The 27,756-nt window shown below is 41.7% G+C and overlaps 2 protein-coding genes across 3 annotated transcripts in view; one reads left to right on the top strand and one right to left on the bottom strand.

Moving 5' to 3' along the window:
- The window catches only part of LOC111872150 (acetylcholine receptor subunit alpha-like 1), a 586,882-nt gene that overhangs the window by 108,992 nt on the left and 450,134 nt on the right, over positions 1 to 27,756 (top strand). The window contains exon 2 of the mRNA XM_023865742.2: positions 23,030 to 23,103. The gene's annotated coding sequence lies outside the window, so the exon portion shown is untranslated. The remainder of the gene's footprint in view (positions 1 to 23,029; positions 23,104 to 27,756) is intronic.
- Positions 1 to 27,756, bottom strand: part of LOC111872147 (acetylcholine receptor subunit alpha-L1) — a 114,926-nt gene that overhangs the window by 49,889 nt on the left and 37,281 nt on the right. The window contains exons 1-2 of one of the 2 annotated variants that reach the window (XM_033754547.1): positions 3,732 to 3,762; positions 3,261 to 3,305 (exon numbers count right to left, since the gene is read on the bottom strand). In XM_033754547.1, coding sequence (XP_033610438.1) covers positions 3,261 to 3,305; positions 3,732 to 3,737 — 51 coding nt within the window. In that variant the 5' untranslated portion in view covers positions 3,738 to 3,762. Of the gene's footprint in view, positions 1 to 3,260; positions 3,306 to 3,731; positions 3,763 to 27,756 lie in introns of those variants that run through there. The other variant, XM_023865738.2, reaches the window with a different exon arrangement.

The raw sequence follows: 27,756 nt of genomic DNA on the forward strand, positions 1-27,756 counted from the left end.
GCTATATCTATCCTGGTTCCACGCTTTATGTGTTTGGAACAATTTGTTATGTATATTTTTCTTATCAGCTTTCATGGACTTAGCCTGGTCTCAGGTGTTTATAACCTTTGTGTTTTGTGACATCTGTTCTCCGGTGACCGAGGCTAGCTCCATCTAAGCGACCCAACAGAATAGGTGTTTTCCCTCACCTGAGGACGGAAACAGATCCAGTTTCCGAAACGTCATGTTTTTCTTAGTTATCTTAAAAACCAGGACGATGGATAAAGTCCGAAAACCCAATATCTCAAATTCCTGGATAGTTCAGTAAGTTTGGTCACGACCGCTTCCCTTCACGTGTTTTTCAATCTGTTATTCCCTGATCATTCCATTATTCGTCGTTATAAGACGTGAGCTATTTGGAGCAACACTAAATGAACAAGGATATACGATATTAATTTAACTAAGGTAATTTTAATCTTAAAGACGATAATGTTGATAAGATCATAAATCTTAATAATGATCAACAGGTCCAGTGACTGAGGCTAGCTCTTTCTAAGGGAACCCAACAGAGTACGTGTCTCATCCTCACCTGAGGATGGAGACAGATCCACTTTCCGAAACTTTATGTTTACTAATTTTCAGAATATCGGACGATGACCAAAGTTCAAAAACCTATTAATTTCGAGTGTTATACACCATCCACCGGTCCCTTTAGAATCTATCTGTTAATAATGATGAAAGTGTTATCGTGAAACTAATTCAATTCAGTAATTTCCTTTATTTAATAATAATAATAATAATAATACAATTTTATAAGGAGAGCGCCACTCGTATTCAATTTATATTTACGCGAGTTTAGCCGTAGGTAATACAAATAAACTCTGTGGTTTTAGTCCGCAAGAGAAGTATACCGGCCGAGCGAACACCGCTTGTCGACGAAGTTAGTGCCAACTTCAGCGGACAGAGTGTGTCACGTGGTAAGCGCAACGAATCGTCACGGCCGTTAATTTCGGTTTTCTAGACTGGAGCCGCTATTTCCCTTGAAATAGCTCCTCAGTTATCCCCAAGAGGCTGAGTGGACCCCGTTCCAGACCAATACTTCTAAGAGGATCTGGTAGCCTCGGGAATCGAATCCGGACCTCTGGATCTGTAGCCAGGAACTCCGATCACTAGACCACAGAGGCAGTCGACAATATAAATAGGCCTACACTTAAATTAAGGGCCTGTATATGTTTTAGGAGAAACTCCTTGAAAATGTACTGTGCTGGAGACTAATTTACTGATGGAAGTTCACTAGACCAATAGAGAAAAATTGGAGAGAGAGGTTCGAGGCATGTGACGTGAGTGAGTTATAAGGTTCCTATGGCACTGCATGTAAAGGCTTTGTCTTTTGGGATGTGGCGACATTTAGTTTGGTAAATCGATACCAAGCTGCATGGTGTCACATCCCAAAAGACCATAATCTGAATGAAACCGATTCGGGCTAGTGTTACGTAGCAACATTTTGTACTGATAATAAAGAACTGTTGGTGTCAGCAGTGATAGTGAATGTTTCAAAGTCTTAAAGCTTATGGATCACAGTATGTTACATCGCTTGTATGTAGCTTAAGTGACAACGTTACAGGTAACGAAAGTTAAGTGTAAACATTGCCAGAAGTTGTCTCTTGCTGAAAAGTCTAGAGCAATTCTTTCTAAAAGAGAGAGAGAGAGGGAGAGCGGTCCCTACAATACAGAGTGTTCCTAAAAGAATGTGGGGTTTTAGATACATATATATTTCGTATTTCTTATCGTGTACAAACATAACATGTGTCAATCGAAAGCTTAACTGTCCAAATTTTATGTACATCCATCAAAATGCCTCTATGTGAGCACCTTTCTTTACCCGGCACACATCAATGCGATAGTCGAATTCCTGCCACACCCGCTGCAGCATTTCAGGTGTGATGGTCTCCACAGCACGATTGATTCTGTTTCGGAGATCCTGGAGCGATTGGGGCAATGAGGTACATAAACCATGTCCTTCACGTACCCCCACGTACACGAAATTCACGGCGCACTGTAACGATCGATTGAGACATTTCAAATCTCAGCACGCAATAGGCCTTCTCCTGCTGGGTCGCCATCTTACATTTCACGCCTCCTAACTGTCGGAAATGGAACTAGGAAAGAGCGCGATATACAAAATGAAAATTTGAGAGCCGCGTTATGAGTCCGTATACGTTTTGCTTTTCATCACCAAAAACTGACGGAGATATACGGCAATGAAACCCCATCATTCTCTTGGGAACACCCGGTATATTTTCTCATGTCACTTCTGCAGGTGCTGAGCAGTGTGAGAGAAGTAATGACAAACATAGACGTGACAAACATTGCATTTGCATAAGCACATTTTTTCTAGTCAGTTTACTGCTACAACCATGCAAAATAAAAATAATAATAATAATTTTATGGCATTTCTCACGATATCTTCGAAACTTTCTCGGCGAAGTTAAAAAACACTTCTTTGCCTCCAGTTTATGTAAATAAACTTCAATTTATTTTCCTTGCTATACTCTAATCGAACCGGATAGAAGCTGAAAATGGAGACATTTTGTTTCCCTGCAGGGTAACCACCTACAAAACAACACGGTGTCATGTCCCAGAAGACCACAGTCTGACTCTTCAGCGCCATGCGAACCCCTGATATCATCACGTTCGATAAGAATTTTCACTTCAGATACTCCTTGTGAAAACTGAAAATTGTCTAAAAATATGAGACTAACAGAATTCAATATTTTTTCGTTCGATTATTATTTCGAAGGTCGGCCATACTGACTAGGATTTTCGTTGATTTTCTCAGTCTCTCCTGATAAACACTAGGACATTACATTCAAATAGGCCACTACGGTTTACGTTCGTCCGTCCATTGTTCTGCATTTTATTGGTCCACAATTTGATTACATATAACCCCTGTAGTTTAAGAAAAGTCTTTAAATATAAAAGTACGTATAATTTACTGAAGGTGCACTGATCATTGTGGAATAAACTTCCAAGTATTTTTTCAGCACTTGTTTAGTCTCATATATCAATATTGAGGATATGTTAAAGGGGTGATTCTGGAATTAATTACTTAATAATGTATAATTTAATTGAATAGCTGCACAATGTAATTCTTGAGTGGCTGCACAATTGGCGGCTTCTCAGGAAAGGCTCAGCTCCATAAGTAAGTAAGTAAGCTTCACAGTGTAAAAATATCTTATATTGCAGAATTTTAAAAGCGAAAGGATTTAGAATGTACTTACATGTTCTAGCCAGACGTTAGTAGTAAGAATCTGGTCCTTCAAATTCTGAAAAATAAAAGAAAAGGTAATTTAACTGAAAAGTTTATAATGCACTTTCTTCAGGATTCAAGCCTTTAGGATTCTCAGCATATTTGTACTGTTAAAATAAAAATGAATACTTTCATTTGTTTTGGACTCTCTTTGCCTTGTCCGCACTAAATTTCCTTAGCGTGTGTTTGGTTTGCTTTATCTCTCTGTCTGACTGCCTGCCTGCATGCAGAATTTGCAGGGGCTTTGAATGGAATTATATGACATTTTATATTGGTAGTTTTACTAAAATTTCTCGACATATTCCAATTTTAATTTAGATTAGACAATAATAAGGGACGTCTTACTTGAGGATTTAACATGTTGCTACAAACAAAGCGACGCAAACTCGTGAAATGTTTATTTTTTTCCTTGGCACTACAGCCCCAGTGGGCCTAGGCCTACCTCCATGAACTCCGTTCACTTCGGTTTTTCTAGATCTTGCACATTCGGTAGGACTCCTTGGGCGGGTCATCAGCTCGTCGCATGGCCTCTACCTGTACACAAACACAGAAAAACGCACACAAACATCCATTCCCTGAGTGAGATTCGAACCCACGATCCCGGCTTCCGAGCGAGCGAAGACAGTGCATGCCTTAGACCGCTCGGCTACCGTGACCGGCGAAATGTTTATTAGAATTAGAAAAATCCGAGAAGAAAGTCGTAGAGGCAAATGAAGCACACATTCTATTGCCAGCATATTTCTTTCCCAGAAAATCGTGTGGTGTTCTAGATAATTAATCAAAAGTGAACGAACGCAACAGGAATTTTAAGATATGTGTTATTAACTTGTGTGTATATATATATATATCGATAAATTTTATGTAACTTATGATGGAATTCTGTTCCTACGGGTTTACATATATTACATTTATCTAGGAATAACTCATACATAACGATTACCAATATGTTGCATTATTCTCAAGAGTGGACACTTAGGGCAGTAGATCAGAAACACCTGGAAAGCTTCGAAATGTGGTGTTGGAGAAGGATGGAGAAGATCAGTTGGACCGATTATGTGAGGAATGAGGAAGTGTTATTTAGAGTCAGTGAGCAGAGGAATATCCTACACGAAATAAGAAAACCGAAGGCTAATTGGATTGGTCATATCTTGCGCAGTAACTGCCATTTAAAAGAAGTTATTGAAGGAAAGATAGAGGGGCGGATAGAAGTGACCAGAAGACGAGGAAGAAGACATAAGAAGATGCTGAATGACCTTGGGGACAGAAGAGGCTATTCTCATTTGAAGGAGATAGCGCTAGATCTCATTAAGTGGAGGAACTGTTTTGGAAGAGACTATGGACCTGTCGTCTTGACAGGTTACTGATGAATTAATTCTCAAGAGAGATTGTGCAGCATACAATTTTCTGGAATAACCCGGCTATTGCAGGGCTAGAAGACCAGTCATTACCAGTGGAACCAACACACACAAATAACAAAATTATTCTGGATTCGGGAGAGAAAAGGATACTTGATGTATTTTTTTACTCCTTAATTTATTTTAAGAGCTATTTTAGATTAGCTTTCGTATTTGTTCTTACAACTTTATTTTGTCTTTAGTAAATCTTTATTCCTTTGCGTGACTTCAGAATCATTCTGCGTAAGTCCGGAAATAGAGGCGACATCCACAGAGATACATCTGTGAATTTTCGTAAGTCAATGCACAGATCATGGAAGCAAAAATCAGAACTACCCGTCACATAGTTTAAAAAAATCCTTTTACAAACAACATGACAGTTACGAGCGCATGCGTCAATGCAGCGAACTGTTGGAGACCATGACAGTTCAGCCCTTTTGGACCTTTGTAATCCTAGTCTAGTTTCAAGAATTAATGAGTTCCCTAGCAATAAACGTACAAAAATGACACAAAGAAATTGTTATGATGCATTAAAATTGACATTAAAACTGCTAGGATGGAAAAACGTGTATATTTGGCAACTACGACATTCAGCCAGCTGCCTTTTGCGATCTGTCGCGCGATAAACGGATAACCGTCTTACTAACGCCAGTCATAGTGGCTGCGTGGTCAAAGGCAGGAACTGTCTTCGTTTACTCTGACGCTGGAATCGTTGGTTCGAATTCCACTCAAGGCATGGAAGTTCGGTGTGTGTATGCGGTTATTCTGTGTATGTGTTGTCCTGTGTTTAGGTAACGACCTTGCGACGGGTTGATCACTCGTCCAAGGAGTCCTTCCGTCTGTGAAGAATTATTACGAAACTGAATAAGAGGCCTGGGCCATGAATGTGCTAGAAGAGCCACTGGAAAAAAGCGACTAATTAGCCATCTAACTAACAAACAAACACAATCTGTGGTTCAGAATATTCTTTGAGAAGCTGACAGAGACTCAGCTGGTCCAGTAATTTATTTTCTTTTATAAAATCCTAAAGCTTGTTACCGTGTTCACAGGATCCTCGCTCTTAAAACGTTCCTGAGTCAGTTGAGTCCAATCTGGTATTTTCTTTGCGTTCACTTTGAGACTGAGAGTATCTTGAAATTTCTGTGGCAGCTAGAACTGAGCAGAGCGGCCTACATTTCTAGAATAATCCTAACAATGAGTTAGTTAGCGTAATTAGCGTTACTGGTTGGCTGATCCACACTATTTTCTTGCATGTTCCCTTGTTAAAGCTAACTCATGTCTCTGAAGTCAGCCCACATCATAACTAAGTGAGCACTTTAGTCACCCAGAGGGATCCCTGAATCTGATCTAGTGTTTCCCAACAAGACTCGAAACGTAACGAACACACGAGGTTCCATCTCTGCCTCGCTTACCTACGAGACTTCGTTTATCTCGGTTTCCATTTCTTGCTCCCTTCGGAGCTTACGGATTGAAGAAACTATGTCTTAACCACGACCCTTGTTTGTATGTGGGTTCTCTCGTGTATTGTCCACTCCAGGGACTGGCGAAGTCGCGCACTGCAATAAAGTGTTTAGGGGAGACGCTAGATGTGTGTTGCATAGTTCGCCCCAGACGCGACCAGAAAGACTGAATACAGGAAGGATGGATTGGAGGGACTGTAGAAGCTGCAGAAGTTACAAGAGAAGAATAAAATACAGACGAATATGAGGGAAAGCAATAACTCGAAAAGGATACGAAATTACGGGAATGAGGATTATGAAAAATAGCGTAAAACAGTTTTTCTCAACATTTGTGATACTGCGGCCCGGACCAGGTAACGGACCACGGCCCCGCGGTTGAGAAACACTACCGTAGAATAAGATAAGGTAAGAAAGAATATAGGTAGGAGAGATTAAGAATGAAATATGATTTTCTTTCCGTCACAACGTCCCGACCGACGCCTGGCCCCAACTTCCCCTTATTCAGTAAGTGTTGGTTTAAAGTGGTCGGAGCGTGAAGGGTTATATTTCATCTAAGGGTAAGGACGCGTGAACTTTTCATCCACTCCATCCTGTGTGCCATCATGACGGAGTTCTTGTCCCTAGAAGCTTTATCTTTATCTTGAAAAGGCAACGTCTATTTTCGCGGTTTTGTTTCGAATGTGGTGCATCTTAGTTACAAGAAAGCGGACTCCCTTTTTATGCAAAAGTAAACAATAGCCTGTAGCATGGCGTAACTCCCCTCGTCAGGCAGTCTAAGCACTTAAATGCTAAGTCTACAGAATGAAATTTACATTTCGTTATCTCTGTAAGGCCTGATGGAAGGGTCCTCACCTTACGCGACTGCGAAGTAAGTGGGGTTAAAGCAACAGTAGCTGTTCACACATACTCAGAAACAATTGAATTAATTATGTTAAAAATAAACAGCATGTTTCAAATGAAATATTTAAAATTTCATAAATAAATGAAAGGTGTACTTTGAGAGAAGGCATGGTAGAGCAAACTGGAACAAAGGAGAGGTAAACAAGTTGAGTGCTGCAGACGTACAGCCCCAGGCTGTGTGATCATAATGGTGGCGCCGCCATTGCTTTCTGTATCTTGACAATTCTAAGATTAAGGAATAAGAATCCCGTTTACTTTGCTACTGGAATGAACAGAATGCGAATGGTTTGCTCAGTACGTATTTTCATTATTTTCAAAATATCTATACGAAATTCTCACTTACAAATTATAAACTCTTCCACACACAAACACACACACACACACACATAATTCTGCGGAGTATCAACAGGAAATTATGTTCATCTATTCATTAATGCAGATCAATCCACAGCGTCCATTAACCCGCCGTCTTCCTTCTCTCCTTATCATTCCATTGCAAATCGGCCAAGTGCCAAAGTCTCAGGATAAGTGCTGTCGCGTGTTGCCTAGGTAACGCGACAAATTACTTCACTCAGATCTCGGATATAGCGGACATTTATTTGACTCTCGCTTTTACACACGAAAGTACAATTATGATCGCTTCTAACGTCTGTGGACATTTCGTGTCTCGGTCCCTTGTCGAAGAACTCTTCTTGCTGGAGTCGGATACAAAATCAATACGAACTCAACTGTCAAAACTGTCAGTCAGCCAGTACGTCTTGGTGTCGAGCCCAATCTCGGGCTCATGACCAGACATTTATTACTGTTTGACAGTTACGGCCTTGTTTTTGTGGGGTGCCCTCTCTGATGAGAGGACGAGTCTGTCTTTTGTATATGCTGCTGGCCCCAGCCAGAATAGTCTTTCTTGGGTCCGAGTCCCTTGGGACTCGCGACCATATTTTACTGTCTCAGATCTGAGACTTCCCTTTTCGTCGCCTCCTACAGCTCGCAGGGTCACGGTGGGGGTATTCGACCCCGCTTCCACACGGGGGTGGCTCCTTAGTTATTCCAGTTTGTCATTGTCTGCTCCCTTCGAAGCTGGAATTTTATAACCTGGTTTCGGATGGAATAGAGAACACTTTCTCCCAAGTTTCGCTTTCACGTGTTCTTTGCTTGTTGCCGCGGGAATGCCTTACTACCGCTGTTTCAAACCATTCGTTGCCACGGATATTCCTATGCAACTGTCTGTTGATATTCAGTTTGTCGCCGTGGGAACACAACAATTTCTATTGCAGCCGTTGCGCAGCGATGGACGTCTTATAGCAAGTCACAATAATTTCCGCTGTATTGAACGTGATTTGACTGTAGTGCGCGTCACCTCCTTCTGTTTGCTTAATGTCTGTACAGTTGTCGTGCACTGGCTGAATGTGTGTAAAATTAACACACCGCTCAATTTTATTCTCGTATAAGAGTAGGCTATACTTCATTATTTTTAAACACAACAGCATTAGTCTATATTTTCCGGTATCTTCTGTCCTGAAAGGTTTAGCTTAGTGTACTTGCAGCGTTTTTTTATATTCAAGGCATGTTTAAATGTTTCAATTATGAAGAATTTTCAAATGATAATATATTTTATTAATATTTGATTGCGTTACATATATATTTCATGACGGAATTAGTTAAGATATTAACTTAAACGACTGGAATTTTATTAGGGCATTTATCAAAACATTAAATCAGTTCCTCTTTATTCAGAGTTAAATTATCTGTTAGAGAATTCCAGTATTCATCTAAATTACCATGCTCCGTAAATGATTCGAGATGGATAAAACTCCTCACCGAAGAGAGTACTCCTGCGTACGAAGTTGAGAGTATGTGATTATAATTTCCATCCTTATGCTGAATTCCTCTTAACGCAACGCCGAAATGCCTCCTTGCTGCACCTTTTTACACTAAAAAAAAAAACTGAGCATTCTGAATATCTGTTCGTTGATAAGAAAATTTCAGCCATTAAGGGCTGTACAGATTATATGATAAAGAGAATAATTATACAGTTTCGACTCGGATTTTTGGAAGAAAGGTGAAAGTATACATGTCAAAGATATCTTCCTGTACTGCTCTGTGTCCTCTTTTATATCCCGCTCTTTTACTTTACTTTTTCAAATGCTGGATCTTAAATATAATCTCACCTGTTATTTGGCTGCAACGTTTTGCAAACTTGCTTTAAATTCCACTGTATTTCGGTTTGTGTGTGCTAACTACACCTTAATTATCAGGTTCTGGAAGAGAACGTGTCTTTATATTCCTCAAAATATATGCGTTATATAAATCTTGACACTTTATGCTACAGTGACTGGGACGGCGTATATTTCTTTTGTTGTCATTCTCAAGCAGATTATACCGGAACGAAGCTTCATGTTTTCGAAATGCCTTCAGCATACAGGAGTTCAGGGCGAACCTTCTTCCTGCTTGAGAATTTCACACTCCCTTCGTATTCATGTTAATAGTAAAGATAAAGATAAAGCTGCCGCTCACGGTAGCCCAGCGGTCTAAGGCATGTACCGTCTTCACTCGCTCAAAAGCCAGGATCGTGGGTTCGAATCCCACACAAGGCATGGATGTTTGATTTGTGTGTATGCGTTTATTCTGTGTTTATGTTGTCCTTTGTGTAAGTAGAGGCCTTGCGACGAGCTGATCACACGTCCAAGGAGTTCTGCCGTCTGTAAAATGATCATGAAACTGAGAAATCAGCCCCATGCTCCAAGTGAGAGTGAGAGGAGAGAGAGAAAAGTAAAGCTATCCCTGTAACAGGTCGCGGAGGTCCATAGGGTTGTGAGACGTTGAGGCTTCCACATTTTCTAGACAGTCGGGTAACATATGGCGGTAAGTTTGTCAGCTTTACGCGCCGGCCGCCCTTTACCACCCATGAATATTGATAGAACACGTTTCTATTAGAGGCTGAGTCGACCCCAGGGACTTAGCGCGCTTGAAATAATTAGATCAATTAAAAAAATCCACCTCATCGGGACTTGAACCAGTGACCTTCCGGGTTGTAGCATTATACATCAACGAACTACGCCACTAAATGCCCCCTCATATTAGTACTAAGGGTTTGAAAATATGGATCACATTAGAGTTTATAGTCTCGTTGTTGTCACTATAGAGATTAATGCCTTGCAATACATGACTCCACTTAGTCTGGTAGGACGCTATCAGTGTTTCGGAGGAAACTACTGCCTCCATTTTCAGGGCGGAAGAATGACCTGAACGTAGAAAAAGTAATACTTATATAGCCAGAGGGAAGATGCCTAGGCCCTGCTCGTGTACGGAGGCAGTAGAAGAAAAAAGGAAATCCATTTCTAAAGTCGTGACGTTCATACAAGTTGAATAAATCATGATCATCGAGTTAAAAATAGTTGGCTGGACACGCTCACATATATGCGCACGCACGCACACAGAGCAAGCTGGTGTAAGATAACATTTCTAGATATGTGTTCGGAATATGAGAATTAAGTACTTTGTGATTTAAACTCTAATTACTTTGCAATGAAAGCACGTTCTTTCAGCCGTGTGAAGATACAACATTTCGGAAGGTGTCTTTTGCCTCCGACTCTGAGAGCATAATATCTAGAAATAAATATAATATAGGGTCCCTTCACTCTTCATATCAACCCTTGGCGATGAGGGTAGATGTCTCCGAAACGCAGGGTACTAATTCCTTATTCACCCAACCGACCTCCCATTTGAATTCTCAAGATTTCAATGCGTACACTGCGAAAGTTTAAAATAATATATGAATCGCTTTAAGGTTTTGATTTTGATATTTGTAATATCAGCAATCGCCGGTCACGGTAGCCGAGTGGTCTAAGGCATGCACTGTCTTCTCTCGCTCGGAAACCGGGATCGTAGGTTCGAATCCCACACAGGGCATGGATGTTAATTTGTGTGTGTCAGTTTTTTCTGTGTTTATGTACAGGTAGAGGCCTTGCGACGAGTTGATCACTCGCCCAAGGAGTCCTACCGAATGTGTAAGATCTAGAAAAACCGAAGTGAACGGAGAAGTTCATGGAGCTAGGCCTAGGCCCACTGGGGTGTAGTGACAAGGAAAAAAAAAAATATCAGCAATATCTTTAATTAATTAATGTAATATAATTAGAATTTGATGTATTTCGGCGTAGTTTCTTACAGTTTAAAGTCTGTTATAAAGAAAATGAATCTTATAATAAGGTTATATTCTCGTCCGGATTACTTTCTAGTCTGTCTGAGATTTCCTTGATTTTACTCAGTCCTGTGTTGATACTAGTGACGGAATAGCAGGTTTGAAGCAAGCAGTGAAACTCCATGTAAGGCTCACACATACATTTTTTGAAATTATTTCCCCATCGTATTCGCTTCTGAAACAAAGTCATTACATAAGCGAAATATATGATCATTTTCTGTCTATGGTCCAGAAAAGGCACTCGTGAGTAAAGCTGATGTTAACACGTGCTAAGCGAAACACTTTCCACCAGAAAATTAAGCAAAGAAAAGTGTACAGAAACCAGGGGAAAACGAGAAGACATTTACAGGAAATACACTGTGACATATTGAGACCAAGAATTGGAAAGTTATTTTCCCGAACACTGATCAGATAATTAAATAAAACCAATAAAGTTGTTTATAATTGCCTTCCGGTTCCCTTAGATATTTCAGTTTGTTAGAAAATCTCATGCCCAAAATTACTGTCGTTTCTTTGCTTTGCGTATTCTGCGCGCAACAAGGAAAACAAAAAGTTAAATGTTGGCCTTTCATCTGATCCATTGGAGCGTAAGATTCATTCAGATTACAAAAAACCTTAATTACTGAAAGAAGTATTAAGCTTAGTACAGCGTATTTTTCTTCTCAGTGCCATTAGCACGGAAGATAATTTGTTCGAACAAAGAACTTAAGAGTAGAGGGTTAAATTATTTGAGAAGGTGCGTGGATAATAATGCCCGGACTTTCTCTGTGTTCACTTGTAATTACTCAGTTCAAAATTCCCTTTCATAGGAGCCTTTATAAATTCCTGTAATCCTCCTCAGCTTAGCTAAAATAATTGTCCCCATAATGAAAGAGGACTCGATACATTTATATGTCACATGTTCTCAGTTGCTGTATAAACATTTTGTTCAGGAACGGTTTGTTCAATTGTCAGCGGAAGTAAGTTTAAGCAGAAATTTCTGAACTTGTGCTCTGCAAGCAACAAGCAACAAACAACGGTGTTGCGAACGCTCACTTGCAAAGTCTAGCACTGTCACTAAAGGTGATAAGAACTTTTCGGGTGATCAGCTGTGTCAATGCGGAACAGAAACTGGGTGTTCGAGAAATCTTTCTGTGACCATATTCAGGAAGTGATAACCGAAGATTTTGGAATTTGCTATGAACTGACGCTGCTATTAGCATGGCTAGATTATATCTAATCTTTGTAAGTTTTGAGGTTTTCACGGCGATGACTATGAAGAAAGTCGTCTTCTGGGTTTAGGCGCCGTGTATTCTTCGTTTTGGCCGACGTTTTCGGAGGAACGTATCGCATCTTCAGAGCAGTTGAATGGCTTGGAATGCAGAGAGCAGTAGCATACGTTCCTCCGAAACGTCGGCCCAAACGACGAATACACGGCGCCTAAACCCAGAAGACGACTTTCTTCATAGTCATCGCCGTGAAAACCTCAAAACTTACAAAGATTAGATATAATCTAGCCATGCTAATAGCAGCGTCAGNTTTCACTGGCTCTACGGCCCCCTTGGACCCTGGTCACTGAGATCTGAGTTTTATGATCACTTTACAGAGTGTAGAACCCCATGAACGCGTGATCAGTTCGCCGCAAGGCCTCAACCTAAACACAGGACAACAGAGGAACAGAACGTACACATATTTACTTACTTATGGAGCTGAGCATTTCTTGAGGAGAAGCCAAATCTGCAGGTACTCAAGAATTTCCCAGCGTTTTATGGAACCCGAAGATTCATTAAACACATACCCATGCCAAACATCCATGCTTTATGTGGGATTCGAAGCCACGATCCCGGTTTTCGAGCGAGCGAAGACAGTACATGCCTCAGACCGCTCAGCTACCATGACCGGCTCATAATTAGGAAATATATTTTATATACATCACCAATTGAAAATAATTGTAATGAAAATAATAAATTTAACGATAATTATATATATCAGGATGATCTGAGATAAGGTGGACACTGATAAGTGTCATATAGTGTTCACTTACTCTTATTAGTGGAAGAGGAAGCAAATTTAACGTCCTTAAGAATAAAGGATCCAGTTAGACACGTTACTCCTGTACAAGCTCACTTAGTGTATTACTCTCAAACCGACTAGCCTCGTGGCTTGAGGGGTGTAGCCATTTTAACGTTGAGCATATCATTTCCAGAGTTTGACAAAAGAGATAATACAACACAGACTGAAGTTTCCTGTACAGTTTTGCATAAGTAAAGTAAAGAAATGTGACGTCAGGGGTATGAGTTTCCACGGGCTGAGTTAAGATACTTGTCTGCAAACACAGGGTACTTCTGAAAGTTGCTGTGGACCTTCCCTCATGCATATCTGTACACTGACGCCTGAAAGATACACTTGAGAATAAGGAAGGACAAGGCAGAGAGAGAGAGAGTTAATTTGCATTCATGAAATTTGAAGAAGTGGAGCGTAACACTTCCTGTTTGCTACTGTTGGAGGAAGTTTGCTTTTTGTCAGCAGTGAATACATGAAATATTGAGTCGGATGCGTCGACAATTTGAATATCGTCTGGACCCGCGAAACATCACGAGCGAGGCTAGGAGCAAACTTCACACACACAGAAATGGAAGACTAAATGTTTCTCTTTGACCCTTTGTTTCATTGCTGTTTCTTTCACTTAATTGTTATGACATATAGTAGGACTATGGAGCCGGGATAGCGCAGTCGGTATAGCAACTGGCTACTTGAAGGACGACCGAGGGGCCAGAGTTCGAGTCCTGGTAGAGTAAAAATTTTCTCTTATCCAAGTCGTCTGGACAGGCTCTGGGGTCCACCCAACTTCCTATCCAATGGGTACCATGGTTAAAGCGGCCGGGGCGTGACGCTGACCACTCATCTCCGGCTAGTGTCGAAGTCAAGAAAATGAGGATCTATACATATATTCCCCCATACGCCTTCATGGCGTAGTGCTTAATTCTTTAAGCAGAGAGACAACCTTACCTTTACCGTAGTAAAACTTTTAAAACCCTCTTATACTTTACGGACAACCTGCGCATGCAAGAGTGTAAATAAGACTAGCCCTACCATATTGTTACGTAATTTTATGGAGTGTGAGTATAGACAGGGTTTCGATTGATGACCGGGTTTGTTGAAATTTTTGATACAGCGCGTGACTACACTTTACATTTCACTATTACACACACTAGTGTCCGAAGTCACGTCTTCAATAATCGTTGCTTGGTAGCGGCTTCCAACAGCAAACCTTTTCCTTTCTGTGGGTTCCCGAACTGTTCCCGGCCTCAGCTATGAGCTTCTAACATCTACAGCTCACAAAGACTGTAACTCACTAACTCACCATCTGACACTGCCTAAAACATCTCGGCACGGACCGAGTAGAAAACATCCTTCCCTTGTTGCAGTACAGTTGTTACCGTGGAATCATGCTTGTTTGTATAGCCGTTAATTAGCAACGGCTGTTGTATAGTTGCTCATTTAGCGGTCGTTGCCTAGCAACGGTTCTACATGCCACAATATTTATTAATTTTCACTTAAGAGCCGTAATTAATACTAAATTAATTTGCATTTGGGTTGATCTTTGATTACAAATCAAGCCCTTTGGGTTTTCTTGTAGGAAATCATTATGTGAGAAGTACCAGCTACTGTACTAGATGGGTAATTAATTCTCAACTGCTGGCGCCTTGCTTCCACGTTTTTCCCACAGTTATACATGTATGAGCGCCTGTTAGTACCCGTACTGTAACGAATAATATTGCTCTGAGTGCTAGCCACAAGCACTCGTGACGTAAGCAAAGGCTTTGACATTTTGCTGGCCAGTGCCAAATATATTTTTGATTGTAGACAGTGTTCAGCCTATGTACAGTATATAGTGGCTTATGGTCATTATTGTTTAAAGACGTACAGTATCACCGAGGAGTTTCCTTATGTGGTAACGGTCTGGTTTGTACTCGGGAAGCGTCCATTTAGAATTTCAGTCTGGGCGTCGGCTATCCTGAATGAAGGTTTTGTGGTTTTCTTCAGTCCTTCCAGGAAAATGCCAAAATTGCACCTCCTCTTCCTTCCACATCTTTTCCGTTTCCTTTACCAGTCATTCTACTTGTCGAAGCCATGTGATCTGTGTCACTGAGAGCATTGTTACAATTATCTACAAATAAGTGTAATACAATAATATCTAAAGGTTTTCTATGGGGTGTTTCAAAATCTTAACCTTCTATTAACCAAATATCATGAAGCTGTGCTGATAGACTCTGGCCAGAATTACTACAGCGACTGTAAGTATATCAGATGGATCAGAATATTACCAAAAGAATAAGGAATTTTGAAGTGCTACTTCTACAATGTACTAAGAGTGACTGGAATGTTATACCAGTGCAAAACCTAAACTAATAGTCGTGTTCGCCTCTACTGGAAAGAGTTTCAGACCCGCAAATTGAACCGAATGCCTGAAGGCCAATTAATGGTTAAAATATTCAGCACAATTTTCCGACACTAACCATCAGTGTACCGGTTAAATATGTGGTGTATAGACCAGTTGCTCGGCAGACCTCAAAAAGGACAGCCAGAACTTCCTTCGGTATGCAATAGGCAGTTAATCAGACGCCAATTTCTATGCCACGATCGAGGTATTGTTGAACTCTAACAATAGAAACGGTGTTTTCAGTGTGGTCCGTGTCGAAATGCTATAAGCTGGACAGTTTGAAGTAATGAATTTTGTTTTGTTTGTTTGTTGCTTTTGCAACCCGTGTGGCGGCGGTGTCGAATACTTCCACCGTGACCCTAAGAGTCTTAGGAGGCGACGAAAAGGGACGTCTCATATCTGAGAGAGTAACTTATGATCGGGAGCCCCGAGGGACTTGTACCCGAGAAACATTGCACTGGCAAGGACCAGCGGCATATACAAAAACAGACTCGTGCTCTCATCAGAGAGGGCGTCCCACAAAAAGAAGACCGCAACTGTCAAACAGTAATAAATATCTGATCATGAGCCCCAGATGGGGATCGACACCAAGACTTACTGACTGACCGTCATTGCAAAGTGACTTTGACTTAATGAGTTTTGTTGATGAGAACTGTCAGCAGTTCAGCTTAATGAAGTGACGTGAAGTAGCTGGTTGGTGAGAGAGAGTTCAGTTGTCAGTTGGAAGTCAGCCTCTGAAGAGAAGACCAGGAGGCTGGTGTGTAATGGCCGCCAGCCTGGGACCAAATTAGTTGAGTTGCAAGCTGACAGAGTTCTGCACGGGCGACTGTGACAAGAGGAGCAGAGTGCGGGAGGCTGAAGAACCTTCCTTGTTAGAAGCCGTTGCCAGGAAACGTCTAGTGGAGGCTGTAATATACTGAGGACGTGAGTCTGTATGTGTCAGTGATCTATAAATTGTAGTTCTGAGTGGTGTATGCATGTGGTCAGTAAATCCAGTAACCAATCCAAACCTCGTAAGATTTGAGGGTTTCACTGCGGTGACTATGAAGAATGCCGTCTACACGGCGCCACGTACCAGAAGATGGCGTTCTACTCAGTCCAAACCTCGTCTATAGTCACATACTTCCAAATACGTGACAATATATTCAAAATCTGCGTTAGGCGCAAGTTGAAACTGTATACCTGGCAGCATTGATAGATACCACCAACCACACATTTAGAGGTTCACACTTTTGTACAATCAGACATGAACTTGCACTAAGGTCATAAATAATCTGACTTCTTTTATTGCTTGTGGGGTGGGACTAAGTCCCCTGTACTGCAGCCACTTCTGGCCTATTGTACCAGCCCCAGATGATAGGTGAGGGTGATTGTGGAGCAATTGGTGGAATGAAGATTGGCAGGGGAAACCGAAGAACTCGGAGAAAACCTGCCCCAGCGCCACTTTGTCCATCCCACTTGACCGAACCCGGGCCGCTGCGGTGGGAAGCCAGCGACTAACCGCTTGACCTAAGGCGCTGCCTATAATAATGTGACTTGATCCCCTTTTCCACGAAATGGATGCCTGCTGAGGCGCCTGCCAGAGCGTCCAACCTTGTTACATTAGTCTGTGTCTATGCTCCTCTGTGAAGTCAACTGCAGCCATTAAGCCGCGGCATGAAATTAATAAGGCACACAGGTGCTTCTAAACTGCACTTAGGTGTCTGTACCTGAGGCGCACTAGCAGTTGCGTGAAGGTGCCAGGTCAGCGTCTAATTAGGTCACAATGCAGCAAGAAACAAGAGTGGATCATAAACATACTCCGTCAAGTGTAGAATTCTTGATTACTTGTTTCATTGTTCGCTTTTACGAATTTTAAATTTTGGTAGAAAACATGTAAGCAAAGAGTAGATTGAGTGATAATAATATTTTTAATGCTTCGAGGAATTATACATTTAAAAACCATCTTAAAGTAACTACGCCGGTCACGGTAGCCGAGCGGTCTAAGGCATGCACTGTCTTCGCTCGTTCGGAAGCCGGGATCGTGGGTTCGAATCCTACTCAGGGCATGGATGTTTAGTGTTTCTGTATGTGCGTTTTTCTGTGTTTGCGTACAGGTAGAGGCCTTGCGACGAGCTGATCACCCGCCCAAGGAGTCCTACCGAATGTTTAAGATCTAGTAAACCGAAGTGAACGGAGAATTTCATGGCGGTAGGCCTAGGCCAAAATTGTGGCTGTAGCGTCACAGGGGAAAAAAAAGTAACTACACGATGGTATACCAGGTTAGCATGAAGTCCTTCCCTGATTAAGAAAATTATTAACTTGAAACCCTTACTAGATAGAAACATACTGTTTGTAGCATAATGTAGGCCAAAACTTAGATTTCTTATTGTACAGTTGCACAACCTATGGACGACCTTGGTATCCCTGCAATGGTCAGTATCAAAATGGCGTCTATGAAGGAGAAAACCCGGTGTGTCTTTTAGTTTCATGAAACGAAATCGTCACTTACAGTTCATTGAACTTCAGGCGTGAGTATGGACGATATGCGCCAGATGACAAAACCATTTGCAGGCTGGCATGCAAAGTTTGAAGAGATTGGCAATGCTGGTGACCGTAAGAGAACTGGTTGGCACTCGCTGGTATTAGTGAGGAGACGGCTGACGCTGTCTGTGAGGTTTTCAACACAGTCCGCGGAAATCAACTCGTCCTGCCTCAATTGAATTTCGCGCAGCTCAGAGCACAGTGGCGAAAATATTACCAAAACTGCTGCGCCTTTGCGCATACAAAGTGCAACTTGTTCAAGCCATGGAGCCAGACGATCATCCCCGACGTGCTGCTTCTGCTACGGAGATGTTTCAATAAATTGATGAAGACAATGATTGCATATGCGTGTTTGTTTTTCCGATGAGGCTACCGTTCACACTTCGGGGAATGTAAGCAGACACAACGTCCGCATCTGGGGGTTAGAGAACCCACGCGTTGTTTAAGAGAAAAAGATGGACAGCCCTAAATTGAATGTTTGGTAACATATAAGTCTTACCGCCCTTTTCTTGCTCCTCCTTCCTCCTCATTCTTCTTCACACGCTGGGTCGCCTCTAGTAGGTTCTTCTTTCTTGTTGCTACATTTATCTCAGGGTTATTTTAAAGGAGGGGGTTTTGTTGATTTGGTAGAGCTGAGTACCTCTTATCTCAGAGCCTTGAACGGGCCAAAACTCAGAAAGGGAATAAATTAAACACAAATCACAAGCACATCTCAAGTTTGGATGAATTATATTGAACACTTGTTTAACCACTTTTGATACAGTTTCAATGTCAGTAACCTTTATGTCTATCTGCTTCGGAGCCCGGTGTGTGACTTTCTGCGGCTAATTCTACGAGTGCAGCTTTCCGAATTTTTACGTCTGATTCTAACGACTCCCGGTTTCCGAATTTACGTCTGTTTCTAACGACCCCTGGTTTCCGAATTTACGTCTGTTTCTAACGACCCCTGGTTTCCGACTGACGCTAAAACATGACGCTTCCTCAAACCTTCAATTCCTGCTTTCACCAGCGTCACTGCCCTGTCACACCCTTAAATTTTAGTGACTGGCTAATTTTGAAAAATAGGAGTATCTTAATTAGATATTCCTCCATTCCGCTTAAAGCTTACAAGCGTTTAAGGATTTTTGACACCAACGTATTTCTGTCAGAAAGTGACAAATGCTTAAGCGTTGCGTGGGCCCTAAAAACTTCACTCTTTTTAAGTTATGGCATGCACAAACTGCCAAGTATTGAATTTACAAAAGATTTCTTTACCCTATTCTTTAACGCAGCTTTCCGCTAATAAACCTTTGGCGGGTGTCTTCCTGTTTCTTGTTGTAAGCTTGGGAAAACGCTTACTCTTACATACAAGAATTGACATATGTCTCACTACCCTTGTTCACTGCATTTCATTTGAGAACAATTAAGCTTTCAAATTAATAAAGTTGATTACATTAAATTAGTTGCGTAGCAGTGGAACGGTTACATAAGGGCATAATTGAAATAAGAAAAAAGAATCTTAACCAGTCACACTGAACGGAAGTGTTTAATTTTCTCATAGTTCAGTCCAGTTCCATCCTTGAAATTTCTCTTTTCATGTAACCCCTATTGTTATCCTCCCATCTATATCCCTGTCTGCCAAGATATTTTGCCCTCAGATTTTGAAGTTCATGGTTATCAATTTTTTTTAATGATGCACATTCTTGCCGTGGCCTAAAGCTCTGGATAATTTCTACACTTTATATGCGATTGTGATACCTCATTATGCCTCACGCCCAAACCAAAAGCTGGAAGACCGTATCTTGTTAGCCGTCCGCTAGTGCTTTTTCAATATATTATAGCATGTGTAACTGTTGCTATGCAACGATCGAGAGAGGAAACATATGTTGCTTGGTAACGGCCGGTAAATACATTAGCAATATGCGGGTTGTGGCTAGGCAACTGCTCAGTAAACCGGTTTCCGCTGCAATTGACATGCATGCAAGAGTCGAGCTATTGTTGGACTATAACAATGGAAACGGTAAATTCTGTGTGGCTCGTGCCGAAATGTTATAAGCAGAGTTAGTGTGTTCTGGAGTTGATAGTTGGCTCTTTATTGGAGCTTTACGCTCAAAGTTACAATCACTCTCAAATAACGGCCTTTCAGACGAAGGGACCTGACTAGTCCGTCGTCTCTCTGCGTTTCCTCTTCAGCGACTATTCTCTTACGCCGCTATTCTCGGTGGTGTCCCCACTCTTGGTTCTTCCCTTATCTCTCGTCGGATGTGAACTCTCGCGGATCTGAACAGCTGTCGGATCTTATCTTCTGTACTCTTAAGTATTTCTTCGCGTACCGCTGAGAGAACACCTTGTCAAAGGGTTATCTTTCGCATGTTAGCTAAACTATTCGTTAGCCTGTCTATTTGTTGCCTAGGAATTGCTAGCTATTGCCCAGCAATAGACGCTTGTTGTCAGCGCAATGCATTACCTAGGAAGTGACACTTCTCTATGCAGTGGGTTCACCTGTCATACTAATTTTATCTATTTTGTGTGGGTGTGAGTCTTGGCCTCTTATCCTAAGATACGAAATAATATTGAGGGTTTAGTACGTTTCATTACTGCCTTTACAGTTTTTGCATTCAGTTCAAAACACCACCTAACACAAGAGGTCTCTTAATTAACAAATAATCATATGCCTATTTTTTATTGCCAGTGGGGTTGGACTAAGTCCCTTGTACTGCGGCCATTTCTGGCCTATTGTATCAGCCCTAGATGATAGGTGAGGGTGATTGTGGAGCAATTGGTGGAATGAAGATTGGCAGGGGAAGACGAAGTACTCGGAGAAAACTTGCCTCAGCGCCACTTTGTCCACCACAAATCCTACTTGACCAGACCCGGGATCGAACCCGGGCCGCCGCCAGCGACTAACCGTTTGAGCTGTGGCGCCGCCCAAAAATCAATATAAGGTTAATTTGCATTAGATTAGTAATCGAGAAATAACGTTTCCTTACATAATTATTTAGACTTCTGTAAAAACTGCCCAAGGGCCGAAGAGTGTTGGTCATGTGATTATTTAAAGTCTGGTTGCATTACATGGTACTGCTGAATTGAGAACTTGAGGCTGTCTGAGAAGAGGGTGCTGAGGATAATATTGGGAAGTAATAAAGACGAAGAAGACGAGGGTGAAGAGCGCCCGTCAGGATGGTGAAATCCAGAAGACTGAGATAATGTCAGCTGCAACACACACAGGAGCGCGAAGAGAAACTCTTGCCGTATAAAGCAGTTGTCGGAGGAAATTACCTGGCAGAAGCTTACAGTAGTTTGGGTGTTAAGTAAATGAGCTGTTAGAGTGGGGTCTGGATTAAACAGGCTCAGAATATGATTCAATGGCCGGTTTTTGTGAACATGGCTAACAGCCTTCGAGTTCCTTGAAAGCGTGAGATTTCCTTATCAGTCTAAGCAAGTAAAGGCCGATTAAGTATAATATTTTGACCTGAGAGAGAGAGAGAGAAAGTAAGAGTGCGCTGTAGAATATTTTATAGTAAGCGGCTTCTTGCCGATCACGGTGGCTGAGCGGTCTAAGACATGAGCTCTCTTCGCTCGCTCGAACGCTGAAATCATGGGTTGGAATCTCACTCAAGGCATGGATGTCTGTGTCTGTGTTTTTCTGTGTGTAGGTAGCGGCCTTACGCCGAGTTATTTACTCTTCCAAGGAATTCTACTACCTGTGTAAAATAGATTACGAAACTGAGGAAGAGGCCAAGGCTCAACAAAGCGCTGTAGAGCCACTGATGAACGAATGAATGAAGAGGCTTGGTAATTTGTTCTCCTCTGTAAATATTACCTATTAGGGTGATCAAATAAAGAATATTGAAATGGATGGAGCATATGGCATGCAGGGGGACGACGACAAATTCGCAGAAAATAAGTAGTCCGCAAACCGAAATTGAGGAGTCCACGTGGGACACCTGTGTATAAACGGAAGAAGAGTATTAGGAATAATTTTAAAGAAATGAAATGGGGGGGGGTCCTGGATTGAACTCACTCGTGACGCGTCTTGTGAGGGGCTCTTGTGAATGTAGGAATAGATATACAAGTTCCATAAATGAAACTAATTCTTTCGTTGAGTAATTACAAGTTCCTCGACTAGAACTCTGTTCCACGTAGTTATTATTATTATTATTATTATTATTTAACTGCAAATGGGGTTTCACCCGGTGGCAGTGGCACTGCAATAAGACAACACACAAATAACACACATAAAAACTTTCAAACAGAACACAGCATACAAATATTAGTAGAAAAGTGAAACATTCCGTATTCCGTATTGAGGGGGTGGGTTGCCCCATGCACTTAGACCGGTTATTGGTCCATTGTGCGTCCCCTTTTAATTTCTACTGTCTCCATACCTACCGGTACTGGTGCTTACTATCAGCCCCTTTCTGCCAGCGAGGTTCCAACCTCCTCTGGCAGTGGTACCTAATACTTCCCCCCATCTACCGGAAGAATTGGAAACTACTTGGGCGGGAAATGTTGCCTAATTTTGCTCAGAGGTCTCCTAGAGACATGAGGTTCTTTTACGAAAGTGAAACATACTATATAATAAACGAACAGTAACGAATGCATAATATCGTGTTCCCATTACTCATATTCATAATTAAAAAAGTACTTAAAGTGGCTTTACAGCTAATATCATGTGTGACACAATAGTATCTCATAGTAAGGACTTTGAGGAACAATGTTTATTAGACTTATGACACTCTAGGAATTCATTTTCTAAAGTACACCAAGACAAATTGTCCTCATTTCGTGTAATAGTGTGTGCAATTGTCATTGTAAGCCAGTTGGATTCGTAGAGACATTTTATGGAATGTTTCATTCCAGGACTACTTCAATTGCTGCGCACCAGTCCTGTCGGCCTGAACAACTTAGGCAAGAAATCCGTGTGGAAACGGACCGTAAGTATGTGTGTCGGCTCTAGTAAAAGCTTTTCCCGTGCCTTGTATTTAGCTGATATATATGTATGTTCCAGCTTAACTTCCAAATATATGACTTTGACCGGGATCAGTAGAGGAAAAAGCATTTCCAACAGTTTTACTGTTCGCGTTGGAGGCTTATTAGTACCATACGTTTCACGTGACCAGAGCTCAACTGAGACACGTCAACGCATTTATCAGTATGACAAAGTACAAAAGGTCTTAGTAATTTTGGCGAGTGTGATTTTCAGCACGTTTGTGCGCGAAACCTCCTTAAACTTCTCACAGGAGCAGTAGAAAAATATTTTGCTTGTCCTACAACTTTTGTTAGTAATACCATGGATACGTGAGATAATTTTGTGAACGTTCTTTTTTAGTTTGTAAGGAGCAGCTCGTTAAGAAATCATCATATCCTTCCATGTTGGGGGTTCCGTCTTCCTCTGTCTGTGAATAACGAGTCGGAAAAGTAGTTCGCTTCACGGCCATGTTTAATTTTGAGTTCTAAACTCAGATAATGGACCGTCTCTGTGGTCTAGTGGTCAGAGTTCCTGGCTACAGATCCAGAGTTCCGGGTTCGATTCCCGGAGCTACAAGATTTTCTGATAAGTAGTGGGTCTGGAAGGGGGTCCACTCAGCCTCGTGAGGATATATGAGGAGCTATTTCAAGGAAGTAGCGGCTCCAGTCTAGATTACCGAAATTAACGACCATGGTGATTCGTTATGCTGACCACGCGACACCCGCTATCCGCTAAAGTTGGCACTAACTTCGCTGACAAGCGACGGTCGCCCGGTCGGTATAGTACGCTTTCGGACTAAAACCACGGATTTTTTTATACCCAGATAATGATTCTAGTAGCGGTGACAGAGATGGGAGAAAAGGTGGAGATTCACATGTGCCTATACTGGGAGTTATATGGAGGGACAAGGAAAGTTTCAATCATCAAAATCTCTGCTGTCCGTGAAAAGAGATTATCGTAGCCCGTTGCTTAGCAACTAGGTTGATTCCAGAGCCGGTCTGGACGTGGAGTCCCTGTCGGGAATAGAATTGTGTTCGTACAGCCCGCAACCAGACAATTTACTGACTGGAATAGCGCAACTTAAAGACACAGACTGAGAGGCACCAGTGGGAGGTGTCGGACATTCTCATTAAATTTATTCATTTTATTGAGCGTAAAACTGCGGATCACAATTTCCTCGACTTAGCAGTTATTAATATTACTGAATAGCATAATATTTTAACTGTGTCATAAAATTATGAGATGTAAATTTCTCCTTCTGTAATTGCTCTTCCATAAGTTACCACCATTTTTATTATTATCTGCTGTTCCAGCGATGTGCCGTGAAAAGAGACTACTTTCTAAGCTGAAATTCATAGGCCCATAAGATGATTCTGCTCAATTCTACATGATAACGTTTCACCGAGATAGGTCCAACATTTTAGGAGAATATACGAAAAGACCCCTAAATGTCCATATGTGAACTAGGCTTTAATTTAGATCGATTAAGCTGAAATTAATAGGACCGTAGGACTGATAAGTGCAATTCTCCAGGATAACATTTCATCGAGATGGGTCAAATATTGTAAGAGAAACAATTAAGAAACCTTAATTGCATTCATGTGAACTAGGCCTTACTTTAGTTCGATTAAGCTGAAATTCAGGAAACCATAAGGGCATTCACTGTAATTCTCGAGACTTAAGTTTCAGCGAGATATATGATATTTCTAGAGAAACTGAAATAAACCTTAATTGTTCTTATGTGAACTAGGCTATAATTTAGTTCAAATAAACAGAAGAACGGCATAAAGTTTAATGTAGAAATATTTCCCTTTTTATAGCGCACCAGAATTATGTCTGGCGGGACTGTGGGTTATTTAACGACGCTTCCAGTAGCTATATTTCAGAGCGATTGGCAGGATGATAAATGCATGATGAAATAGAAGAAATTTAGAAGAAAGCTTTGGTTGGCATAAATCGAAGCATTTTCTTGGCATTTGCCTTAGAAAATTGTGGGGAACCACGGAAGGCCTCGGTCAGGATAGCCGGTGCTCGAACCGAGAGGGGAACCAAACACATACCGATTACCTCTTGGCAAATTTGTTCTTTTCTATCTGGTGGGAGAAATCTGCTTCTTTTGCAGAGGTCCCCAGGACTGGACGGAATTTGCAAATATGTCCCCTTGCGTCACTTTAATTTCATTATTACATTCAAGCAATAACTGGAACATAAGAGTTGGGTATACCATTTTTCTGTAATCAGGTAAAAGGTAAAGGTAAAAATAAAGTTATCCGTGTAACAGGCCGTGGAGGCCCATGGGGTTGTGAGACGTTGATGCTCCCACATTTTCTAGACAATCGGTTCACAGATGGCGGTGAGGTTGTTAGCGTTACGCGCCGGCCGCCCTTTACCCCCCAAGAAGATTCCTGATACTCATTTCTGTTAGAGGCTGAGTCGACACCAAGGCCATAATAAGGCTGTAAAGATTAGATAAATTTGAAAAAAAAACATCTCATCGGGACTCAAACCCGCGACCTTTTGGCTTGTAGCATAGTGCCTTAACCAACTACGCTACCGCGTCCCTCATCTGTAATCAGGTATGTTTGCTAATATTCTGGGGAATTTTCTTTATGTGAGTGCGGACTCAGCCATTCCTCCTGTGAAGCCGGATCGATATACTCGCATATCCCACAAGATTCGTTTCACGACTGTGCCGTGAATACAAGTCCCTATACAGTCCTATTACAGATGTTGCACTCAAAGCGTGGGTTTTCCTCCTATGTTTCAGCTGGTAAAATCGTCATGGAGAGAACTACTGAGAACTGTATCATTCTGGATGTAAAACGGCCTAAGGCTTACACGGATAACCCTATTATGTCTCCAGTATTTAGAGGACACTTGTTAGTATTATTAGTGGAATTGTTTGGGCAGAAAGAGAGGGATCTACTACCACTGTCCATAAGTTCGTGGAATGGCCGCAAAGCGTCGTTGCAGTGCACTACAGCGGATAGGTTGATGTACGATATGATGCCCTGTCGGTTCATCTCTCGTCACAGCAAGAGGCAGCTGTGTGCAAACAGTGTAAGTAGAACTACGGCCTCTATTGTGAACTCCAGTTACATGCAAGTGGCAGAAATCTAAAATGTGGCAGTTTGAACAACGGGCAAACATCAAGTTCTGCCAAAAACTAGGCAAATCCCCTAGCCAAACGTTTGGCGTAGGAAGAATTGGCTGTTGCTATACGACAACGCCCCTGCACATCGCTCTGTTCTTGTCCAAGAGGAACTAGCAAGGCAACAGGTTACAGTTTTGCCACACCCTCCGTACTCACCTGATCTCGCACCCTGCGATTTCTTTCTCTTTCACCGCTTGAAAGCAAAGATACGTGGTCGTAGATTTCAGTCGTCCGAGGAGGTGGTCATTGCCACAAGAGGCGACGTACTGGAATTTCCTGCCAATATGTTTCAGCAATGTTTTCGGCAGCTATATCAAAGTTGTCAGACTTGCATAGCGGCCAACGGCAACTATTTTGAGGGCCGATATGGATCTGTGTAAGTGTATGTGAATACCTTGTAATACGATGCGATAAAACCACATTCCACGAACTTAATGACTCCATCACGTATGCTTCAATCGGTATTGCAGTCATGACCTTGCCGAAAACCAATTTCCGTTGTTGATAGCGTGCATATTCATTGAAATCTCGATTTAATGTGTGGATCAGTGGTGCATGCAGTAGCGTAGTTGTTTGAGGCACAATGCTTCAAGCCGGAAGGTCGTTGGATCCAATCCCGATGCTGTGGATTCTTTCAATTTACCTAACCATTCCAGCTGCACTATGGCCCTGGGGTCGACTCAGCCTCTAACAGAAATGAGTACCAGTAATCTTCCTGGGGGTAAAGGGCTGCCGGCAGGCACGTAAGACTGACAACCTTACCGCCATCTGTGAGCATATTGTCTAGAAAATGTGGGAAGCTCGACGTCTCACAATCATATGGGCCTCCACGGCCCCTTACAGGGATATCTTTACTTTACTTTTAAGTATGGATCAGTGGCTCTGCCGCCTAAGGTACGAAATTCCTTCAATAATACGAATACTGTGATAATGAGTTCGAATCCCTCTCGAGACCGGGATATATGTCTGTGATTCTTCTGTATATGTGTGTGTGTGTGTGTGGGCGCGCGCTGCCCTGTAGCTAGCGGCCTTGCGACGGGCTGATATTCTGTCCCCAAAATCCTACCAACTCTCCGAAAGATTTATAATTTCAGATTAATTCTGATTAGAAACAGGTCAAAGACCTAATCCGTCAAAGAAGAAGAAGAAGAAGAAGAAAAGTTGTAGCAGCAGCAGCAGTAGTAGTAGTAGTAGTATTAGTAGTAGTAGTAGTAGATATGTGTAGAGAAATGTAGGTAGAAGTGAGAACTGTTAGTTTGAAAGTTCAACACAATTGTGACACTTGAGGACACTCGGACTGCTACACATGGATTCACATTAATACAAGGGAAATGTACGACAAGAAAATGAAGTGTATGTAGAAACGTTGAAACCATGGCTATTATTAATATTGATTTGTATCTGTAGGGCAACTCACTCAAGTGTCGACTGAAGTTGTGAATAAAAGTAGTGAGGTATTTGTTG

Source organism: Cryptotermes secundus, unplaced genomic scaffold (assembly GCF_002891405.2).
Source record: "Cryptotermes secundus unplaced genomic scaffold, Csec_1.0 scaffold534, whole genome shotgun sequence".
In the NCBI taxonomy this organism is placed as follows: domain Eukaryota; kingdom Metazoa; phylum Arthropoda; class Insecta; order Blattodea; family Kalotermitidae; genus Cryptotermes; species Cryptotermes secundus.